Below are 22311 nucleotides of genomic sequence, written 5' to 3'. Positions count from 1 at the left end.
GGGGTCTCAGAGGACACAGCCCGCTTTGCACAAGTCTTCTCTTGGCCCTCTCGCAAAGGGGATGTTCCCTGCACTTGAGGGGAGGGACAGCCAGATGTGACATGAGAGCACTTGGAGATCTCAGCGAGTGGACGACTCTGGCAACAGCAAAGAGCTCAAAACCATCCTTCAGGTTCGCAGGATGGGATAGGTACAAATGGTTTGCACAATTCAACTCAGAGCTGCTAAACGGAGTGCCCGAGTTCAGCATTTAACATTCCAGGACTTTTTTTCACGTGTTTCCACATCACAGGGATGCACTGGGAGGGTCGGGGCTGTGAACCAGCGAGTGAGTCTGGAACTCTGTGTGCAAACAGGAATTGAGGTTTTCTTCATGGTTTAGCCATTGCTCTGGATTAGAACTAAATAATTCAATTTAAAGACTAAATTAAAGTCTAGCAACTCCTCACCTGTGCTAATAGAACGAATCCAGAGATTTATGGTGCTGCAAAGGAATGATGATGATGATGATGATGGTTGTGTCAGCCAGGTAGCCCTCACTCCAGTGTCACTGTCTTGCTGAGAAAGGTCCCCCAAAAGCTTTCCCAGAACACTGAGTTGTAGGGGTGTTAACAAGCTTCAAAAATTCCAGGAAAATGTCTTCAACAGACTTTAACGGTGTGAAGTGAAAACTGCCAACAAGCAGAAGAGCAGTTCTGAAAATCCTCCCTGAGGAGTGCTGCAGCAGCGTGAGGCTGAGGAGAATGGATGGGATCACCCAGGGAAGAGATTGGGTGGGATCCCAGAGGAACAGGAGAGCTGTGGGACGAGCAGGAGGGAGAAGAGGAGATTCCCTGGAGCCGTGGAGAGTCTCAGGCTGGCTCAGGGAGAAGGAGGGGAGATTTGGGGGCACCTTGCACGTTCAGAGCCTGCAGAGACAGCTCCGAGCTGCTGCTCAGGAACCCTCTGGAGCTGCTGGAACAGAGCAGCAACAGTGAATCCCACCCTTTACTCACCACAGTTTGCTCTTCCGAGCCTGCAAGATGTATGGGACAGGCCAGGTGGTGCCTGTACCCTCCCTCTGAGCTCTGAAATCCCCAGCCCCATTTCCAGCATGACATCTTTTGGGTTCAGAGCCACGGAATAGAAGAGCCCCTGCTCCCAGGAGATGATCTATTGCACAATGAATTACTTTAAAACCAAATTGTGACCCCACAGGGCAGGGATCACACGACTTAAAGAGATGTTAACAAGCCGTGACAAACCTCTGGCATTAGAATTTTCAGGCAAGCTGTTCTGCATCTAAGGCAGTCACTAAAGATCACACAGCATCTGAAAAATGAAGGATACAGCGATGAGTAACCCCTCTCTGCTCCACTCCAGAGACCTGCCCATAGGAAGCAGGGCTGTGATTTGCACACTATCTGAACCTGATTATGGCTAATTTTTTGCATACAGAGCATGGGAAGGATCCTGGCTGAGGCATGGAAAATATGTGGCCACATGAGTCATTCTGCAATGGTTCATAAATCCTGGGAGAATCACAAAAGCAAAACATCTAACATTGCATCTTCCCCTCCCTGCCAGAGGAACTCCACCTCTTGACACGCTTGGCACAAGGATGTGGGAATATGGTGAAAGCAAAGGAAATAGGATCATTTTCTCCTTGGAATAGAAGAATCTCATCAAACAGCAGCCAGGCTCAGATTTGCAACCTTCACAGAAGAGGCCATTCATGAGGTGAGGAGAAAGAAACGAGCTGCTCCTCAGGTTGCCAAACCAAATTTACAGCTCCTACTGCCTGGGCTCCAGCTCCTGTCCTTCCTCCCCTGCAGGGCCAGGCAAGGACTGCAGAGAACAGCCCAAAGCCCAGCACCCTCTCCAGCCACGACCTCCCGTCCCACGGGGTGCACATCATGGCCAGGGCCACACTGGGGCTCTGACATGGGAGATGGGAGAGGATTTAGGAGATTCCCAGAGCTGCTGTGCAGAGCAGAGCACAGAAAGGACCTGCTCTGGGGGTCAGAGCAGGGGGCACCCAGCAGCAAAGGGTCCTAAGGCTCAGTTAACCTCTGCCAGTCCTTGTTCCAGCGTTATCTGAGCTTTCCTCTGGGCGCAACCAGCAGCTCCATGTGCTGCTCCGAGTTCTTATCCCAGGCAGAGCGGGGGATTGTGCAGGGTGGGATGCTCAGCTCTGGGAAAAGGCAGCTCTTTGTGGGGCAGGGGTGGCTGGAACTCTCCATTATCTCCCCAGCAGCAGGGACTTCCTGCGTGCCCTTTGCAGGCCCCTTTCCTGCTGCAGGGAGCTGCTCTCCCTGTCCCAGGGGTTTATCAGCAGAAGCAAAGCGTCTCCCTCTCTTTGCCACTCGCCCTTGGTGTGTCACGGCGCTCCTGCTGCTGCTTCCAGGTGCAAAGAGTTCCAGCCCAGAGGACTTTTAACCATCCTCTGCAGTAAAATCAAGAAGGTGCAGGAGCGTGGTGCTGTTTAGCCAGGAAGGAGGAGCAGGAATAAAAGGGAACTCTGAAACTCCAACCTGATCTGGAGGCTGCAAGGCTGACACTAAAACCCTTCCATTGCCAGAACACGAGTCTGCAGGAGCCTCATGTAATCATGGGAGATCTGTGTGGCCTGCAGCTCTGCTATCTGGGATAGCTCCCTGTTTGTTGTACCAGAAAATGTTGTGACTCAGGCTTCAGGAAAAGACCTCAGCTCAGGCACAGAGCCACTCAGGTCTCTGTCGTGGGAGGATGCTCAGCATTTCCATGGGCAGAAATGCGTGGGGTTTGTTTATGTGCAGACTGCATCAAACCCGACCATATTTGTTATTTCCAGGAATATTCCAGAGCAGGAAGGAGACCCAGATGAGTCACTTGAGCCATCATCTCACACTGAGGATGAAGTGCAGCCCTGAAACACTTCAGGCCTTGATGCATAAGCCCCTCCCAGTCCCACACTCTGACGCTGGGGTTGTCCAGCCTGGGCTTGGGCAGCCCCCGTTGGTGCCTGTGGTGACAGCCCCTCATTCCCTCATCCTGCCGGCATCAGCCCCGCTGCTTCCGAGAGTTAAGGGCCAGCAGGAGGAAATGCGTAATGCTGCTGCTCCCACACAGCTCTGGCACTGTGCTGTGCCACAGGACCCTGCCCTGCCATGGGGACCCTTGGGGACGGGCGGCTCCTGCTCTGCTGTGCCTTCTGGGGACTCTGCCTGGCCTCGGACTACGATGGTGAGTGTGTGCGTCTGGGTGCAAACTGCTGCTTGCTAAAGTGCGTCGTTAAATATTTGGGACCTTTGTGAGAACCCTGAAAATCCATTTTTTTAATGAGTTCACATGGGAGGATGCTCTGATAGAGCTTCGTGCAGGCTCTTGTTGAAGCGGGAGGTTGACGGAGGTCATGCAGCAGAGAAAGAAGCTGGGGTGGAAGAAACTAGAAAGAGAAAGGAAAAATAGAGGAGCAGTAAACCAGAAAGGACTCAAACATTAAATCTTTAGCTAATTATACTCCCAGAGCCACAGCTTAACACTGGAGTGGCTCCAGACCTTTGGATTGTTGTGAAAGCCCGGCAGAGGAATTGTTCTCTGCCTTCCCAGGCCTGTTCATGGCTGTGCAGAGGAATTTTCCTCTGGATTCCCACGCCTGTTCATGGCTGTGCAGAGGAATTTTCCTCTGGATTCCCAGGCCTGCTGATGGCTGTAGAGCATCACAAGTCCATTGTGAGCTGTGGGAAACCACAGGGCAAAGGAATCTTTGGGGATGTTCTCAGCAAGGTGGCTGAGGGTGGCTCCTGCACACCTAACTCTGCCGGCCAGCTTTTTCTGCCCGTCACACAACAGAGCACTCCCCGTCGTAGGCACCACAACAGAAAAGATAAAGAGCTGCCTTTGGGGTGAGCTGTGTGTGCTGGAGCCTGCAGAGCCTCCAGCCTGCCCTGCCGAGTGGGTGACGGGCTGAGTGAGTGACCGACCGTCTTCCTCTCACAGATTACTCCCAGAACAGCACCAACGAGGAGGCCACCATCACCACAATACGGTTCAACCCGTACGAGCGATCCGTCCCTGGGGACAAGGCCACTCTCAACGACGTCACCTACCTGCTGATCCCCGAGGCCATTCGGGCCCAGCTGGCCAGCGCCGTCACCGTCCGGCTCATCCCGTGCCTCTACAGCCTGGTGTTCCTGCTGGGGCTGCCGGCCAACGCGCTGGCCCTGTGGGTGCTGGCCACCAGGGCCGAGCGCCTCACCTCCACCGTGTTCCTGACGAACCTGGCCGCCGCCGACCTGCTGCTCATCTCCGTGCTGCCCTTCAAGATCTCCTACTACTTCCTGGGCAACCACTGGCCCTTCGGGGAAGCGCTGTGCCGCCTCACCACGGCTTTCTTCTACGGGAACATGTACTGCTCCGTGCTGCTGCTCACCTGCATCAGCGCCGACCGCTACCTGGCCGTGGTTCGCCCCTTCTCCTCCCGCGCCTTCCGCAGCCCCGCCCTGGCCGCGGGCACCTGCGCTGCCGTGTGGGTTTGCTCCGCCGCCCTGACGCTGCCCCTGGCCCTGCAGCGCCAGTCCTACCCCCTGTTCGGGACGGGCCTCACGCTGTGCCACGATGTGCTGCCCCGGCAGGAGAACGACGGGTTCTACTTCCATTATTTCGTGGCGCTGATCGCCGGCGCCTTCCTGCTGCCGCTGCTGCTGCTGGCGCTGAGCTCGGGCGCGGTGCTGCGGGTCCTGCTGCGCGGCGGCAGCCGCTACAGCCACGCCGCCCGGCTCACCGCGCTCGTGGTGGTCAGCCTCGTGGTTTTCTATGCCCCCAGCAACATCCTCCTGCTGCTTCACTACTCCAGCCCCTCCTCCATGCTGCAGGGCCGGCTGTACCTCAGCTACATGGTCAGCTTGGCCCTCAGCACCTGCAACAGCTGCGCCGACCCCTTCATCTATTACTACGTGTCTGAGGATTTCCGGGAGAAGGTGAGGGGGACAGTCTTCAGGAGCAGCAAAAAACCCACCACTTCCCTGCAGACCTCCAAGGAAACGCTGCCCCGCTCCAAACATTCGCTGGCGTGAGCCTCCAGCCCGGCTGGCTGCCCCCGGGGCACTCAGCATGCACACGGTGGGGATAAAATCAATTCAACACTGGAACTCCGCAGGTTTCACCCAGAGCAGCATTTCCCAGGAGTTTCCCAAGCTGGTTTTTCCCTGTCTGCACAGATAAGGCTGAATAAACCCAGGCTGCGGGATTCTTTGCCCAGACAAGCTGCTGAGCGCTGAACACATCCGTCCTTTACTGGGACGCTGCCTGCAGCTTCTCAGCTGGTCACACACCCCCAGGGATGTTCCTCCCCATACCCCTGGGTCTGCTGTTCCTAACCTGACTGCTCTGCCTGCTAGCCCTGCTCCTGCCTTGCTCACTGTCCTTAAATGCATATCCCCTTCCCCTTAAACTGAAAAAGAGTTATCATTGCAAAACCAAATTTCTGAATGTTCCAAAAGATACTCTCCTGAACTAAACCAGTCTGTCAGAAGAGACCAGAGCACTGGGTTGTGTAGCAGAAATATTCTTGGTTTGATTTGTAAGCAACCCCTCAGCACTGTCAGCCCACTGTTGGTAAAAGGTGTAAAAACCCCGTTCACTCTTCCCCGTTTTTGCAAATCACCCTTGGCATCCGTCATTTCTTTGAGGCAAACGTTGTATTAATGGATTTGTAAAAAATGATGTCTCAGGAAGGGAAATAGTAAAGCAGGAATGCAGCAAACCCTCTAGTACTCCAAACTTCCTTCGTGTAATCTCACCCATAGCCAAAACTGTCTCTGATCAAAGAGGTGCTCAGGTTTGTTGCTTACTGGAACCTGCTGCAAATCTGACAAAATGCAGCCAGCTCATCTCTCAGACACAACTGGGGCACAGCCCTGTGGGCAGCCAGGTAGAAAATGAGCACTAAACCTCTTTAGAACTCCTTAATTCTTTAGTTCTCCCAGCACAGGCTTGACAACCTAACACGCAAATACGAGGCAGAGAGGATTGTCTTAAAATCAATTTTTAATAAAATATTTATCAGAATCTAAAACAAACACTTTTCTGGACTCAGACTTGCTAAGGTGTGTGTGAACAAACCAACAACTGGTCAGAGAGCTGTTTGTGTGTACCTGTGTGAGGGGGGCAAAAGGCAGGGGAAACACAAAGCTGGGCTCCGGGTGCTGGGCACTCAGTCAGAAACACCAAGGACTAAAAAAAAAACCCCAAACCCAACCCCAACCCCAGGCTGGTAGAGGTTTTCTAAATAGTTGCTCTATTCACAATAATGAAAACCAGGTTATTGTGCATTAAATGTCAACAGTCAGTGTGAGCAAAGCAAGTGCTGGTGTGTTGGGAACGTTCTTCAAGCAAGCTCAACATTCTTCTGGAATTTGCTTTCTACTGAGGCTGGTTAAGAGGGAGGGGAAGAGGCAAGACCAAAACACAGGACAAGAAAGAACAAGGGGAACTATTGCTTTAAAATAAATACCATGGTAATGATTACTCTGCATAATGTACAGTTACAAATATATAAATATTAATTTCCTTGGAAGGATTGCAAGCATCAGTCACTGATAACTAGCACTGCTGCAGCTATTCAGCCACAGAACTCGATGGAAGAAGCGATGTCTGTGTCTTACAAACCCACTGGCACTTTTCTTCTTTTACAGTGAGGGACCATCAGGGAAAGGAAAGAAGCATCTCTCTGACAGAGGGAGGCAAATGTCTCTAAGCCAGAAACAACCCAAAGCAGCAGCAGCTGCTGCTGGCCTTGCTGGCTTTGGCTTTCCAGCACCCAGCTGGTCATCCTTGGTGGGAAAAAAAAACCCCCAAATCAATCCTTCTCTCTAAACTGAGTGGCTGAGGTGCACAAAGTGGGAGCCTGAGATGTCCTGGTGCTCTCAGGACAGGAGGGAGAGTGATCAGCTCCAGAGCCAGAACTGGGCCTGTGAATGGCTTTGAGTCTGTACAGCTGTGCTGTGTGCAGGGGTGCTCAGGGATCCAGTCCTAGAGTTTCTGTATTCCAAGCAGGATGATGAAGAATGGAGGAGAAATAATCTATGATTTTTTCCCCCTAGATAAGAATTAATGATGGTTACAAGAATCATGAACAGCAAATGGGGGATAGGGGAAAGCTCCGGACCCTCAGCTGGGGTGGAGGAGAGAGCAGAGACCTTCTCCTTCATTCCTGTGATAGGGGAAAAGGCAACCACAGTGGTGTAACTGCAGGTTCCTTGATTCAATTCCTTAAATAAAATCACCTTTTTTTCTTTGTAGCTACAAAGAGGAGCTGGTTTGGTGTAGCAAGAGCAGGGGGAGGCAGAGGCTGCCAAGAGCAGACGGACTGGAAGTGCCAAGGCTGGGAAGAAGCACTGGAGGTGAAGTCAGGATCCAGAAATCTTGTCACATCCCCTCCCACACACTGCCCTGCTCTGTCTGGCTCTGAGGACATTAAGGCTGCTCTGCCTTTGCCTTCTGAGGGTCCAGGGCTCTCTGGCTTTATTTTGAATTGTAAAACAGAAGCCAGACTCCTCTGCCTCAAGCACTGGCACAGAGACCCCTCAGACAAGGCCCTGATTGATGGGCTGGCACCACCAGCAGGAATTATTTACCTGGCAGCAACAGAGGGATGTCTGCATCTGGAATTAGGACATTACATGTCCCAGAGCCTGGGGAAGAAAGCCAGGTTTAATTCTTGGCTGGAACTCCCCACCCTCACCTCCTCATCCCCAGGGGGAAGTCTGAGTGCCCAAGGATCTGTGAGAGGATTTAAATCGACTTTAAAAAGACTTCAAATATCTCTCCAGGAGCATTCACTGGGTGTACAATGGGAGAGAGAGAGAGCAGGAAAGGAAAACCAGAAAGGAACTGAGGACAGGAGACTGAGGAATCCAGAAGAGAGGTCCCATCTCCTGGATGAAGCCACTCACAGACATTACCAGGGTGACCAAATGCCTCATTCTCCCAACTCACAGCACTGAACAGCTGCAGCCTGAACCAGCAAACAGCAGGGCTTGTATTGTGCAGTTTTGAGTTTTAGAAAAGGGGAAAAAAAAAAAGAAAAAGAAATCTTGTTGCAGCTCACACTAGGCCTGTTATTTACCCAGGGATAAATATTGACTCAGTCCTGTGTGTGTACACAATAGCCAGTGCCTGCCAGGACAGTTGCTTGCAGGAGGTGGAATTTAGTTTGAAGGCATTTATTTACCTGCCGGGCAGGAATGCAGCTGGCAGGGTGAGGGCAGGATCTGCCCCTGCACACCCCAGCCTTGGGGCAGAACCCTCAGCCCACGGCAGCAGCCTGGGAGCAGAGCTGGGGGCAGCCACCAGGGAAGTGCTGCCGAGGAGGCAGCTCTGAAATTTCTGGGAACTTCAAGACCCAGACCTTCATCATGTCAACTGCATTCTGCAAATGTCTGGCCCCAGACAAAAAGGACTGGAAACTAAACATGCCCAACCTCTGGGGTACCTCCTGGTTGTCCCCATGTGGACATTTTTCTGGAATAAACTTGCCTTCATTCTGGAATGGAATGTCTATGCTGGGATATATTCTTGTCATGGTTCCTGTGTAAACAAGCCTTAAAAATGAATGGAGCTGGGATTTTTTTTTTTTTTTCCTGTTTCCATTCACCAATAAACACCCTCAAAAGGAGTTTCCACCCTGCTGTGGGTCCTGGTAACAATAGAAGTGGGAAGATAAAATATTAACACTATTTTGCAAGAGGCAATTGCATGTAACTCCTCCAAAGAGAACAATGCTGCTCCAGGCAGGAAGGAAAACTCAAAAATCTTGGCTCCTGCACTTTTGGAAACACAAAGCTTTTCTTTTAAAGTTTTGCCACGTTGCTTGGGGCAGGTCAGACCGAGGGAGTCCAGCCTGTGACACCAGGGATTGGTACTGGCCAGCAGAGCCAGGGCCTGGGCAGGGAGAACCAGGACCAGAACATGCTGTGCTGGATGCCAGTGGGAGCAAAATAAGAGGAGTTGGTGAAGTCAGGCAAACATTTAAAAGGGCTGTGCCTCACCCAGGTTCATTTTCAGGCCAGGCTTTGAGGAGGAAAGGGGCTGAGAAGGCTGCAAGCAGCCCCTGTCAGCACGTAGTGCAACACAAAGAGGACTCCCCCACCTCATCCCTGCCTCTGCTGAGGCCTGCAGACAGCAGCAGACATGAAGCCTTTCAGCCCTGCCAGTGGATTTCAGTTTTCTCAGGTAAAATGTACCTCCCAACAGCTTCCCTGAATTGTGGAGCCACAGGGGAGTGTTTCTCTCGTGGGTGCAGCAGACTGATGGGCTGGGGAAGATGAGCAGCCTCTTGCTCTGTCATGATCGGCAAAACACACTGATTTTTATTATTATAATTTGAGCAAAAAACTTCTCAGCCATCTTTCCTCAAACAGCAGTTCAGCTAAGCACAAGGCCTGGACTTAGCCTCTAAGTGTAGCTAGGAAATGGCATTTGCAGAATATCCTGATAGCAGAGAAAACACTTGGAAATGCTCTATAGGTTTGAATTCCAGCCCCTATTTTTCTCACCTAGAGGGCACAGCATATTGGTCTCTCATCACTGGAAGGGCTCCAAAGAGGATGCACAGAAGGCAGGAAAATGGACAGAAAAATAACGCTGAGTGTCCCCCTTAGAGCTCCAGATCTGCCCCGTGGGGCAGCAAAGCCTACAGTTCTGAGGGCATCAGGAAGTAGTCATCATTGGGATTCTGTTCTGCAGCAGGTCGTCTGGAGGAACAAACTCATACAGGAGTCGATTCTGAGCCTCTTCATTTAAATTATGTATTTCTGTCAGAAAGAGAAGACGAGGAAGAAAAGTCACCTTGCTGTGATGTCCCTTAGTGAGACATCGCTGGGCCTGGGCAGGGGAAAGGTCACAGAGCTGGGAGGGACCCTCAGGGACCATCAGTGCAGCCCCTGTCCCTGCACAGACACCCCAACAATCCCACCCTGAGCATCCCTGAGAGCGTTGTCCAAACGCTCCTGGAGCTCTGGCAGCCTCGGGGCTGGGACCATTCCCTGGGGAGCCTGGGCAGTGCCCCAGCAGCCTCGGGGGGAAGAACCTTTCCCTGAGCTCCATCCCAAGGCCTGACACAGCTCCAGCCCTTCCTGGGCTCCTGTCCCTGTCACCCCAAAGAGAGATCTGTGCCCATTCCTCCTCTCCCTGATGAGCCTCCCCTCAGTCCCCTCTGTCATTACTGGGTTAAAAGTAAAAATAATACAGGTGTCATCTCGTAATTGGACAAATTATGCTTAAAAGACCTTGGAAAGTGTTGCAGCCATTTTTTACCTCGTTGGCTGGAACTCACAACTTGTGAGACTGTGCTTTAAATAAGAATTAACAAACACCTGAGTCCGAACACGAGAAAACTGCGTCCCCCGTGCTTTAATCCCGGCTCTAACAGAAAGAAAAGATAAAAACCTCCCAGCTGAGGGCTCACCATTCTGCTGGGGTGGCCTGTCCCTGGCTGCTGTCCCCTGCCCGGGCAGGGCTGGCCGTGCTCAGCTCTGCCACCACCTCCAGCACGTCGGCCTCCACGGCGAAGGCGTCGGGGTCATACTCGTAGGAGTAGTAGGACAGGTCTGTGTGCAGGGGGGGCCCCTCCTCGGCTGCTGGGGGAACCAGTGATGCCGTAAGTTAGCCATTTTCTCCATTTTCTTCACGTGGGAAAAGCCAGTTCTGCATTTTCACGACTCATTTTATGCAGTTTTTACAGACCTCGTGTGCAACGTTAATTGGTTAACAGCGTTCTTGCCAATTACTCCATTTGTTAGTAAAAAGTATTCTGCTTGTCCATCAAACCTCTCTATTCTTGGATTGTTTACATATTTTTTTTACTGATTCTCATGGGACAAATCCCTTGTTATTACAGGTGCAGTTGTTTTTCAACCCAAGAATACGTTGTTATGCTAACAAGTTTTCATACCAAGATCGTTCGCATGGGAACTTGCAAATTACTTAGAAGAAGTGACAGGCTAACTTTGGCAATTTAGCAGAGCAGACCTGATTTTATGAGGCCTTTCTCTTATAATTCTTTTACCTGTCACGACAAACCGGAGCTGCAGGGGCTGCATTCCAGCATGGCCACAGAGCGAGGGCAGGAGAAGGAAGGGTTTGGTCAGGGAGGGTGGACACGAGGGAAGGAGGCTGCAGGTGTCAGGGCTTTCACAGGGGAGGGCAGAAGCTGCTGCAAAAGCAGAGTTTTCAATTTCCCAGTCTGAGACCTGGGCACTGGAATAAAATGAAAGGAAAGTGGGGGAACAAAGAAAGGGGTAAAGGGGAAACAAGGAGGAAAAGGGAAAACAAGGGGGGAAGGCAAATAAGGGTGGGAAATGGAGGAAATGAGGAGAAATGGGAAAACAAAGGGGGAAAGAGGAGGAAACAAGGAGGGAAAGAGGAGAAAACAAGGGGGGAAAAGGAAATAAAGGGAGGGAAAGGGAGATGTAGTTTGAAAAAAAATCTCCTTTTCCAGCATGGAATTAACTGAGGTGCTGAAGTGCAGACCCATCACCCTGAGGGCTGCACACAGTGAGATAAAAGAGTCATGCAGATGGCACGGGGGATTCACTCTGCACCCTGGAAAATCTCTTCTCTGACCAGGTACCTCAGGTAAGGAGAGCCCCATCCCTACGGGGACATGTCCTGTATGCCCTCAGCTGTGCATCATTTCATAAAACGAGTGACAAAGCTAGAGAGAGACCCTGAGGGAACAGCTCTCTTGGTGACTGATCAGTGAAGGCAGCCAACTTTCTTTTCAGCCCAACAAGTGTGAAGATTTTGAGGCCGGGACCCCACAGCAGAGCCATTGACTCCAGCCTGAATGAGGAGCTGTCACAGTCACACAATCACACAGATGAAACTTCCATCACCTCCTGTAGGGACAGAGCCAGCACAGGCAGGAGCAGGAATTTCTCCTCTTCCCACTCCCTGCAGTCTGTGCTGACCCTGGCAGGTCCCTCTCCCAGCACACACCCCACTCACACCAGGCTGTGTCTCTGTGCTGGGTGACTGCTCCCTGTCCCCAGGCTAAAACTGTAAGATAAAACTTCTAGGAATAGCAGCAGATCCGCGTTTCCTAAACTGCTCCTGGAGCCAGCTCAGCTGTCCATCCTTCCTGTTTGCTCTCTGTGTACACTGCTCTAATCCAAACCAAAGCAAGCACTGAGGCAGAATTATTGCAGGGAGGAGAAGTCCCCCTCCCGCCCAAAGCTGGCTCTATTTAAAGAGAACACTCATCAAGGCCTTTGAAAATGTTTGTTCTCTAGAAATAAAATATCTGAAGGATCTTCCCTGTTGCCTCCCACATCCTCCCAGCACTGGGCAGGGGAGTCAGGCTCTGTTCACTCCTTCTTGGCCTCCTCCCTGTGAGAACCTGCCAGATCATGAGCTCCTTCTATGAATGGGTGATTGCTGTCCACCGGGGAGGGAAGGAACATCACAGGCCTGACTCTTCCCAGGAATTCAGCTCTGGAGTCCAAGCAAAGAGCACAGGCCGACGTTTCCTGCTGCACACAAACCACTCTCCCCAGCCCCAAATGTTTGTGCCGAGGCCAATGTTTGCTGAGCAGTGATGGGGGGAGAGGAAAAACAGCCCTGTGCCAGTTCAATCAATCCTGAAAGGGCTGCAGCCCTGTGGGGAGCACGCCAGCCAGGGAATTTTGGGGATGACTCCACCTGGAAGCAGAGCTCAGGCTGGTGTTCCTGGTAGGAGCTGGTGTGGGTGATGGTGTTTAATTTTTAAAAAAAAAAATTACAAACAAAACACCACCACCAAACAAAAGTGTCATAATTCCACCCAGAATTTTCTTCCAGTTCCAGCCCTTGGCCCTTCTGATTGCTGGAGCAAAACTGTGCAAAGGACATGGCTGTGGGGAGAAGGCAGGGGGTCAGAGAGCTGAGCCTGGGGGGGGCTTCCTGCTCACAGCAGCAGTGACCCCCCAGCACTGCTGCCCCACACTTGGACATTGTTTTCCACCAAATCCATGCAGAATCACAGCACCGTGATGTCAACGCGTTATCCTGCAACATCAGTGGCTGTACCTTGAGTGCCTTTGGCAGAGGAGATTTGGGCAGTTGCAGAAGGGAGTTAATGATCTGTGGAAGCAATCAAAGCACCATCTCATCAGAGGGATGCTATCAGAGCTACAGGGGATCCCACAGGCTCCAAAATCCCCTCAGATCCTTGTGGGCAAGGAGTGACAAGGATCTCAGGAAAGCCACAGTCAGAAATTCAGTGAGATTCCAGTTAGAAACTCAGCTCGGGGTTTTCTATCCAAACAAATATTGCAGCAGGCTGTGAAAGCGCAGGAGCACACCCAGAGCTGGGTCCATGCTGCTCATCAGAATCCTGTTCCACCCTTTTGAGACTGAGAAATTCACCTGTGAGAAGGAACAGCTGCGAAGGGGATTCACACAGGAGTTACTTCAGCTGAGTCCTCTCACCCTGCAAGCTTCCCTGGCAATCAGAGGATCTACAGATGCAAAGAGGATCCCACCCCTCTGCACAAGAAAACACTGCACTTTTAAGGTCAAACCTCAGCCATTCTCCCTCACTGCAGACTTTGGGAAAGCATTTTAAAGTGTTCTGACTACAGCAACAGCACTGCATCCTGACCTTTCAGGGCCATCTCTGTTCAGTTGCTCATGTCAAACAGCTGGAATTTATTCCAGCAAACCCACTGGCGTGTGTGGAACTTCACTGTGGGTCTGTGTGTGCCAGAGAGAGCCCCAACACACCCTGCAATTCCCACTGATGGCTGCTCGTTCCCACTGCTGGGTAACAGGGACAAGACCTCAATTAAAGCATCCATCAGCCCAAGCTGGGCTGCACCAGTGTCAGGGCAAACACAGGAGGCTTCCAGACAGCACAAACACCACGTGCCTCTCCCAGAACGCGGCATTTCCTGCAGATTAACACACCCAGTCGGTTTCACACCAACCTGCCCTGAGCTTGATTCGGCTCCTGGAGTTTGGCATCCTTTTAGGAAGTCACAGATTTAGGCACGGCTCAGCAGAGCCCTTGCTGGAGCACCTGAGCCGACTTAACCCCATCACATGCTCCAGGAGAGCCTGGGCGAGGAGGGGCTCATTCATCTGCTGCACTTTGATTCATGTCCCGTGTGCTTGACCTGAGGGGAGCCCGGAGGATTAATGAAAATCACATGCTGGGCCCTTTTCCTGGTGCAGGATTTAGTCAGTTTGATTCCTGAATGCTCACTCTGCCACGGCTGCTCCCAGCTCAGCATCTTCCTGCCAGGAAATTTGGGCACTCCCAGATCCCAGGACAAAGCCAGCCCCAAGTGCTCATGCTTTGACCAACATCCTTATGGCACTCAGGCTTGTCCATCTAAAATCTGCATCACCATGCCATAAAAATAATCAGATTTTCCCCTTTTGCTCCTTCTAAGCCAGCACTGATTCTGTCAATTCAATACAGAAACCACAGAGGGATTTTCCTTTGACTTCAATGCGGATTATTTCAGAAACTCAGTTCCGAACTTTTTTTGGATTGTGGATTACCATCAAGTTCCATCATTTCTTTTTTTTCCATGGGTAATCATATCAAATTTTTATTTGAAAATAGTGTAATGGCAGCCCCATTTTTGCAGGCCTCTGTATGGCCTCACATTTCAGCAGCACCCAAACGGAACAGTTTGGGAATGTTGCTTGAAAGGGTTCAGACTGCAGAGTTTTCATGCTGAGCACATGGCATGAGCGTAGAATAAAAGGCTACAAGATATGGATACAGATATACTCACACTAAATCCAGAGGAAAGAAAAGGGAGGAAAATAGTAGAGACCTTAAACACTAAGACTGAATGACCATTATAAACTGTCATAATGGAATATTCATCATGTTTTTGCACCCTAATAAGAAAACTGGCCATCAGCTGCTGTCCAGAAGAGAAAGAACAGGACAGTGTCTTGTGTTGGACATGTCTTAGTCTGACTCTGCTGCACAAGGAGGACATGAGAAGGCACAGAAGCTTCTCCTGAAGAATTAGACTGGCTTTACCAGTTTATTGGGAGAATTGGAAGCCAGGGGAAAATTAACGAGTGGAAAGCAGCCAGGAAAAATCTAGTGCAGTTTATTTACTAGAAACAGCACAAAACAAGCTATTCTATTGACTCTCCACTGCTTCTTGGTGAGATTTATTGTGAGCCATGAGCGAGTTCGACACGAGTCTTGGAAAAAAGTGCACGAGCATAAGCACCAAATAAAATGAGCAGCCAATTTCCTGGCTACTCCATCCACTGACCTTAACATTTTTGTTCACTAAGGCTCTTTATTCCAAACAGCAGCTCTGAGAGAACCAAGACTGCCAGCTCCATTTTTGCACAGAACTGCAGGAACAAAGTTAATCCACCTGGATTTGAGTCCTTGCAGTGGTTTGGGCTGTTGTCACATCCTGCTCGGTTGTTTGTTGGAACACATTACATCAGCCTGGCTTTAAAAGGGATCTTTCCAGCTTAATAGTGGAAGAAAAGATCACAGAGAGTGTGTTGTTCAAACACAGCAAGGCTGAGAAAATAGGAGGGAGTTGTCCATTCCTACAAACAATTATCTAAATCCTGCAGGTGCTGAACTGAGCAGGATTCCTGCATGATTTCCTGAAGGGAAAAGGACTAGGAGAGCTGTCTGCTACTGAACACCTCTCGTCCTCAGTTTACCAGACCTCTTCATTTTTTTTTTCTGATTTCTGAATATTCTGTCTTTTCTATAAGATGGAGAAATTCAGCAACTTTACTTAAAATGTGCTTGAGAGCAACCTGTGCTTAACTCAGAGATAGGACAAGCTTTAACCTTACTAAAGAGAAAGCCTTTGGATAAATGCAAAGGTGTTGCATTACCTGCTGGAGTCTGGGGAACACTGGGCTGCTCAGCTGTGTGGGAGTGTGTCTCCCTTTCTTCTGGCAAGTTCTTGGCTGCAAATACAAACAAAAATAAACTCATTGGTCACATAATTTGTTAATGCGTCTCTAGAAAACATTTGCATTTCCAGAGGTGGCATAATCAGTTCCCTGATACACTACACACCTTGAAAGCCCATGCAGAATCTCCAAAGCATGTTACATTTCACGGATTTAATTTTTATCCAGGAGTATCAAACAGTATCACTAATTTTCTCTTCAGTTCATTCTGACTGGTAAAACATGTATTCATGTCAACAGAAAACCAGTTATTTCAAGCTGAAAAGCAGCTGCCCTTATCACTTAATCAGCTGAACTGTGAACAGCAAAAGAACACGGAGCAAGTTTGGAATTCTCCTCCTTTCCCTACCACTTGCGGAATATTAACTTGCTCAAACAGGGATTTGCAACATCCTGCAACCTGACCACGACAGAAAAGGGAAGTCACGCAAACCTACAGGCAGAACACTGAGCCATGGGCATCTGCTCTATCCTGGTGTTGTTCCTGCAGGAGGCCACCTCCATCTGGCAGTGGTTGGGGTAGATGTGCCCGTCGGAGCCGCACACGGGCTCCCCGTCGTAGCCGCAGTCCCGCGAGCACAGGCACTGCTCGAAGTACTCGTCCTCCAGGCAGCCAAAGATGTTGTTGCAAGGGCCAGAGTGGACAAAGCCTGGGAATTGAACAAAGCCAGTCAGTTTTGCATAGCACGGGGAAGGTGGGATGGGAATGTTTCACTGGTATCGGTTTTTATGTTGAATTCCCTGAGGTTTCTAACAGGAATTTACGGACTTGATAGAATTAAAAGCTCTGGGATCAAAGTTGCCTTTTTGAAAGAACAGTGGTGCAACGGCTTCCCAACTTGGGATAAAGCAACTGGTTTTTGCTACAGAGCACAGAAAGGAACACTCAGCTTCTGGAGCAAGTTATTCCTTTCACGGATGTGTGAAATTGTTCAATCTTCCCACAGTTAATTGTGGAACTCCATTGCACTCCATTGCTCCAATATTGGAGAGGAAGAAAACCAAATTGCACGGTAGAGGTTTTTACCTCTTTGTTTACTGACACATCTCCCCTTCTGCAGGTTCTCCCAGAATCAGACATTTTATCTTGCCTCTGAAGCAAATCACAGTCACTTGGATGCCTGGAGAGCACCACTGCTCTGTTTGTCACGACTTATTCTGCAACCCCCCAAACCTTTGTGAAACTTCCACTAACACAAAGAGTGAAACACAACATTTGTCTAAATACAGCTTTCAGTTCAGAACACCTGTGGGTCCCCGTTTTTCCAAAAGACCTGTGTGGTTTTGGGGTAACTCACCAACCCACTGGCTGGCTGAGCTTTCCACCTCATTGCAGGTGGGGCCATCGCAGAGCTCCCGGGCCAGGGGGCTGTTCTCACTCACGTTGTAGAAACGAGTGGCTTCAAAAGCTGCAGCAAGGAGGAGAAATCACAGCTGAGCCTCCTGCCTGGAGATCTGACGTCAGCAGGGATCAAAGGGAAACAGGCACAAACCTGGCTCGTAGTAATCATAAACTTTGATGGGAACAGGGGCTGTTTTCCCAACTATGTGCTCTCTGAAAGCTTGGAACTTCACACAGGTCATGCACTGGCTGGGAATCTGTGAAATGGTGTAAAAGACTCAAAAACTACACTTGAAGTGAAGAGAGAGACAAATGAACACAGCCTGTGCCTCAAAGTAACACACTGAGCACAAAGACATCTCCAATACTCCAAGCATAGAGACAGAGGGAATGAATAAAAATCAATCGGGATGAACTAAACCAGGATTCTGTGCTGACCTTTCAAACACATATTTGCCACAATGGCAGACACTCCAGCTGTGTTCCCTGGCTTGCCCACATCCACCAGACAATTTCCTGCTGCTGACCAAACCAAGAGAGATCTCACCTTCCACTCTCAGGTCTGTGCTGTGAGATCTAAATTATTCTGCATTTAGCACTGCTAGTTGTACCTGAGAGTGAGATTATTTCAAGGCAAAAATCTAAACGATATCTACCCAAAAACACTCCATGGGCTGATGTGAATCACCTGCCTCTATTGTATTTTGGTTTCCAAGCAAAGCCAAAGCACCCACCTGCAGCCAAAGAGGCTCAAGCAAGAGGCCAAGTTAAATCTGCAGTGACCCTCACCCCTGAGGGACTCCCAACACTCTGCCTGTGCCCCATCCCCTGCTCATTAAAATAAAACATAATTATAAGAAAGAAAGCCATTACCTCATCAAAATAAAATAGGACTTTTCTTCCATCCACTTCATATCTTTTTAACCCAATTTGCTTGTTCATCAATAACTGGAGGTAAAAAAAATTAAAAATCATTGTGTTTAGTTTAATCTCATTTTACAGAAAACAGGTAGAAATGAGAGAGTAAGTAAGATTTCAGGCTGCTTAGAAAACTGATCAGACATTTAACTCCAGGGATTTCTTCTGCTGGAAAATGGTGCTTCCATAAACGAAGGAAAATACAAGAGATTGAAGTTGCTGTCACATGGCTGAGGGGGAAAAGCCACCTGTGTCCTTCCCTGTGTCCTGCTGAGGAATTCCTGCAAGGTGCATCAGCTGAGGGCTGCTCCTGGGGCATTTATCCCCCTGGGACTCTGCTGATGCCTCATCCATAATCTCACCCAGATTGTTTTCAGTGCCAAGGCTCCAAGCAAGACCTCAGAGACCCCAAAGCACTCATGCAGTCTCTTATTTACACCCCCAGACCACCAGGGAATCTCCCTGCGGACTATTGAAGGTCCCCTCCTCCCACCAGCTGAAAAAATGCAAAACATTCTTCTGCCAGGAAAATTAATCCTCACATTTGAAAAGAGCAGCCACTTGAAAGAGCCTCGGGCACCCTCCCTTTTGAGAAATGGGGTCAGGCCAGGCCTTTGCTCCTCATCCTCTCTCCCTTCAAGGCCCAGGGGTTTGGAATTCGGGGTTTGCATTGTACCAGACCTGGAGACCCACCTCTTCTGCTTTATATCTGAGCATTTAAGGGACATCTGAACATAATCTAAAGGGCACTTCTCACATCTCCAAACCTTTATTTTCAATTTTCCAAAAGCTTCTCCTATGATTTCTGCGCTTGGAACATCTCAATACCGTGACTGTCCTGCCTGACCAAGCATTACTATTTTGATAATTTGTATTTAGAATGCATCTGTCAGGTGGAAAACATCTGACACTGAAGCTGGAGAGAAGGAGGGTTTGTAGAAAAGGGCTTTTATGTTTTAATCAAAGTTTGGGGCGCCAAGATAGGGCCAGAACACTGTATTCTATAATTCTATTCTCCAAATTGTCCCATTTGTAACACAGGGATATCCTTCTGATAGGGTTTTTTGTGTGGGGTTTTTTTTTGTTTGTTTTTGTGATTTGGGTTTTTAAAATTTTTTTGTGTGTGCGTGCGTCTCTGTTTTTAATGTTAAGTTACTTCGAGATTGTAGGCTAAAAAAATCTCTGTGGAAAGGAGACTTTAGGCTAAAAATCTCCGTGGACAGGGGAACAAATTATTATTATTATTATTATTGTACTAATTTTTACGATCACTATTATTTAGAACGACATGAAACGAGCAGCATTCCCCCTGAAATTCGCCCGAACCTGGGCAGCTTTGGCCGTGCCTCCCCGCAGCAGAGCGCTCCCACTTGGAAAACCCTGCTCCCCAGCTTCCTGCCAGCCCGGTAACAAGCACAGCAACACGTGCTGAAGTCCCGCCACACAATATGGAATGGGCCAATTTAATTTGTCCTTATAATTTCGGAGGCCTGGTGGTGGCTGTTATTACTCAGCAGTCGAGGGCTGCAGACAGTCCTTTTACGAGGGCTGGGAGACGCCGGCGCCACCGGGAACCGCTCGGCTCAGCTAAAGCTGCGTTTTTTCTGGTGAGGTTTGATATATCCCAGCCCGGGGTGACCTCCCGACATCCAGCATTATTAGGAGGATTTGTGGCCTGGCCGTGCTCATTAAGCAGCGCTGCCCCCCAGGGCTGCTCCCGGCCTGGCATCAGGGAAAATCCTGGGGAAAATCCTCCTTTGCAGCCCAGCCCCTCCACAGCAGCGCTGGGAAAAGGCAGCAGGGCCAAGGGTGGGACTCGTCTCTGCTCAAGGTGGTGTCCAAAACACATGGCGGAACTTCGGTGGGTGGATTTTATGCCAGGCCCAGGTTTGGTAGCTGTGAGGAAATCCCCGAGTGCTTTGGGTGGGAAGGGACCTCAAATCCCATCCAGTGCCACCCCTGCCATGGGGGATACAACCCCACCTGCAGATCCACATCTCCGGGGGGGACCAGAAAGCCCCTCCCAGGGCCTGAAGGGGCTCCAGGAGAGCGGGAGAGGGACTGGGGACAAGGGGTGGAGGGACAGGACACAGGGAATGGTTTTCCACTGAGAAAGTGAAATTTAGATGGGAAGGAATTGTTCCCTGTGAGGGTGGGCAGGCCCTGGCACAGGGTGCCCAGAGCAGCTGTGGCTGCCCCTGGATCCCTGGCAGTGTCCAAGGCCAGGCTGGACGGGGCTTGGAGCAGCCTGGGACAGTGGGAGGTGTCCCTGCCATGGCAGGGTTGGCACTGGATGGGCTTTGAGGTCCCTTCCCACCCAAACCATCCCGGGATCTACTGCAAACAGAAGAGCTTTAAAACACCCCACAGCCAGTTCTTTGTGGTACCAGCACCAGGGTCCCTTGAAGACAGCACAGCCTCATTTATTCCCAATTATTCTCAGGGTTCCTCTGCTCACAACACGGCCAGCACTCCCTGAGCCCGGGGCAGGACAAACCATGACACTGAGCACAGGAGCAGCCTGTGAGCAGTAGCTGCACACCAACTGAGCCTGTGTGTCCCTTCCCTGGGACACCTGTGTGTCACCAGCCCCAGGGCAGAGCACAGCTGCCCTGGCAAAGGGGAAAGTGTTCCGGGACAGTAACACAAGGGCACGTGGGACTTCCTTTGGTTCCTCAGCCTAGAAACCCTCAGCTGTGTCCCCTGCTGACATCAGGAAAGGAGACATTCACCCAGATTTGTCATTTCTTCTTTGCCCACTGCTGGGGAAAAAAAGAGAAAAACCACCCAAAAAATCCTCCCCCAAAAAAACCCAAACAACCCAAAACCAAAAAGAAACAAACAAAACCAACCAAACAAAACCACCACCAAACAAAGAACAACATCAAAAGGAGTACAGGGATATGATTCTTAAGAACTTTCCTGTTCTTCTGCAGTGAAAACCCCTTCACGCTCTTCCTTTCGCCCCTTTCCCTCTGCTCACAGAACATTCCATAGGTTCAACACCATAGAGATATCCTGTTGTCCTCCTCCTGGGACATTTCGAGCTCTCTCTGGTTCTAAGCCAGGTTCTCATCCATATTTTTTTCTGCTCTTATTTACACGAATGACTACGAAAGAGAATGTATTTGACAGCACTACACATGACAGTCACTGCAGCACCTTCAGCAGAGGGAAAGCAGGATCCAAACCCACTGCAGGCCCCCTCACCTAATTTTCCTCTTTTCTCTTCCCATGGGGGTGCTGGAGAACTCCTGCTCCTGGCCTTGTCCCACCTGAACAGCCACATTCAGTTTGTTGCATGAGAGAGAATATCAGCCTCACAGGCGAATAAAACCCAAGCCATTTTACATGCTTAGATTTGAAAACAGGTTTCTCCACGTGCAGCTTGTGACCTGATATAAATAACTTCAGTTTTTCTCTTTACAGGAATAATTTCATATCTGATCCCCTGTTCTGAAAGGATGCAATTGCTTCTCAGGGATTAATACAAAAATTTCTGTGGCTTCAGGGACACTCCAGGAGACAGACATCTGACAGCAGCTTCTGACATGGATAGTAAGCCCCTCCAGAGGGGTTTTTCCTCCAAGAAAATGCAATGGTGTTTCAATTATAAATCAGCCAAATCAAATGAAATCCTAGAGAAGATAAAGCAGTGTGCACTCCTCCTTGAATTATGATATCAAATTAAACTTCACAATGGTTCTACTTAAACATTCTTTCCTCAGATCCCTTCCCAATACAATGAGATAAAGTTATTAACAGAGGAGGTCTTTTAGAAGCAAAATATTTTTAGCTCTTTACCAGCCCTCAAGGATGCAAAAATGTCACACTTCTTCAGTTAAACAGTCCTTAAAAAAAATAAATCTTTGCAGCATAAGAACCCCACCAGTGAATGCAATGTTCCACAAAATGTAATGAGTTGTAATGAATGTAACGCTCCCGCAAATATAAAGCAAAGCTCAAGATTACAGTTCATCTGCCCTGGAGGGCTGCCTGGGCACGAGGCACATTCTGTCCACCTCAGCTTGGCTGCAAGAAACACGATGTTCTCCCAGAGAGAACGGGAAAAAAAAAAATAGGGCAAAAAATTCCAAGACACAGAGCCTCCAAAGAAATGGGATCCAGAT

General features: G+C 49.7%; 2 protein-coding genes across 4 annotated transcripts in view; one reads left to right on the top strand and one right to left on the bottom strand.

Moving 5' to 3' along the window:
• Positions 1 to 2994: 2994 nt before the first annotated feature.
• Positions 2995 to 5966, top strand: F2RL3 (F2R like thrombin or trypsin receptor 3). The gene is made up of 2 exons (XM_066205532.1): positions 2995 to 3204; positions 3961 to 5966. Exons 1-2 carry the CDS (start codon positions 3129 to 3131, stop codon positions 5034 to 5036), a joined length of 1152 nt encoding a protein of 383 aa, XP_066061629.1. The 5' UTR covers positions 2995 to 3128; the 3' UTR covers positions 5037 to 5966.
• Positions 5967 to 5991: 25 nt separating this feature from the next.
• The window catches only part of CPAMD8 (C3 and PZP like alpha-2-macroglobulin domain containing 8), a 59256-nt gene continuing 42936 nt past the window's right edge, over positions 5992 to 22311 (bottom strand). For 2 of the 3 annotated variants that reach the window (XM_066205531.1, XM_066205529.1), the window contains exons 37-43: positions 18137 to 18211; positions 17415 to 17520; positions 17220 to 17330; positions 16359 to 16571; positions 15841 to 15915; positions 10430 to 10601; positions 5992 to 9776 (exon numbers count right to left, since the gene is read on the bottom strand). In XM_066205531.1, the coding sequence (XP_066061628.1) occupies position 9776; positions 10430 to 10601; positions 15841 to 15915; positions 16359 to 16571; positions 17220 to 17330; positions 17415 to 17520; positions 18137 to 18211 (753 nt within the window). In that variant the 3' untranslated portion in view covers positions 5992 to 9775. The remainder of the gene's footprint in view (positions 9777 to 10429; positions 10602 to 15840; positions 15916 to 16358; positions 16572 to 17219; positions 17331 to 17414; positions 17521 to 18136; positions 18212 to 22311) is intronic. The other variant, XM_066205530.1, reaches the window with a different exon arrangement.

Source organism: Chamaea fasciata, unplaced genomic scaffold (assembly GCF_029207755.1).
Source record: "Chamaea fasciata isolate MVZ Bird 193981 ecotype frontalis unplaced genomic scaffold, bChaFas1.0.hap1 SCAF_28, whole genome shotgun sequence".
Classification (NCBI taxonomy): domain Eukaryota; kingdom Metazoa; phylum Chordata; class Aves; order Passeriformes; family Sylviidae; genus Chamaea; species Chamaea fasciata.
This window is presented reverse-complemented; position numbering and strand designations above follow the sequence as displayed.

What these genes read in the sequence shown, in the direction of transcription:
- F2RL3 (XM_066205532.1), top strand. Translation starts at nt 3,129, where the DNA reads ATGGGGACCCTTGGGGACGGGCGGCTCCTGCTCTGCTGTGCCTTCTGG. An exon ending in CCTGGCCTCGGACTACGATG is followed by an intron (nt 3,205 to 3,960) that starts GTGAGTGTGTGC and finishes TTCCTCTCACAG; the next exon opens with ATTACTCCCAGAACAGCACC.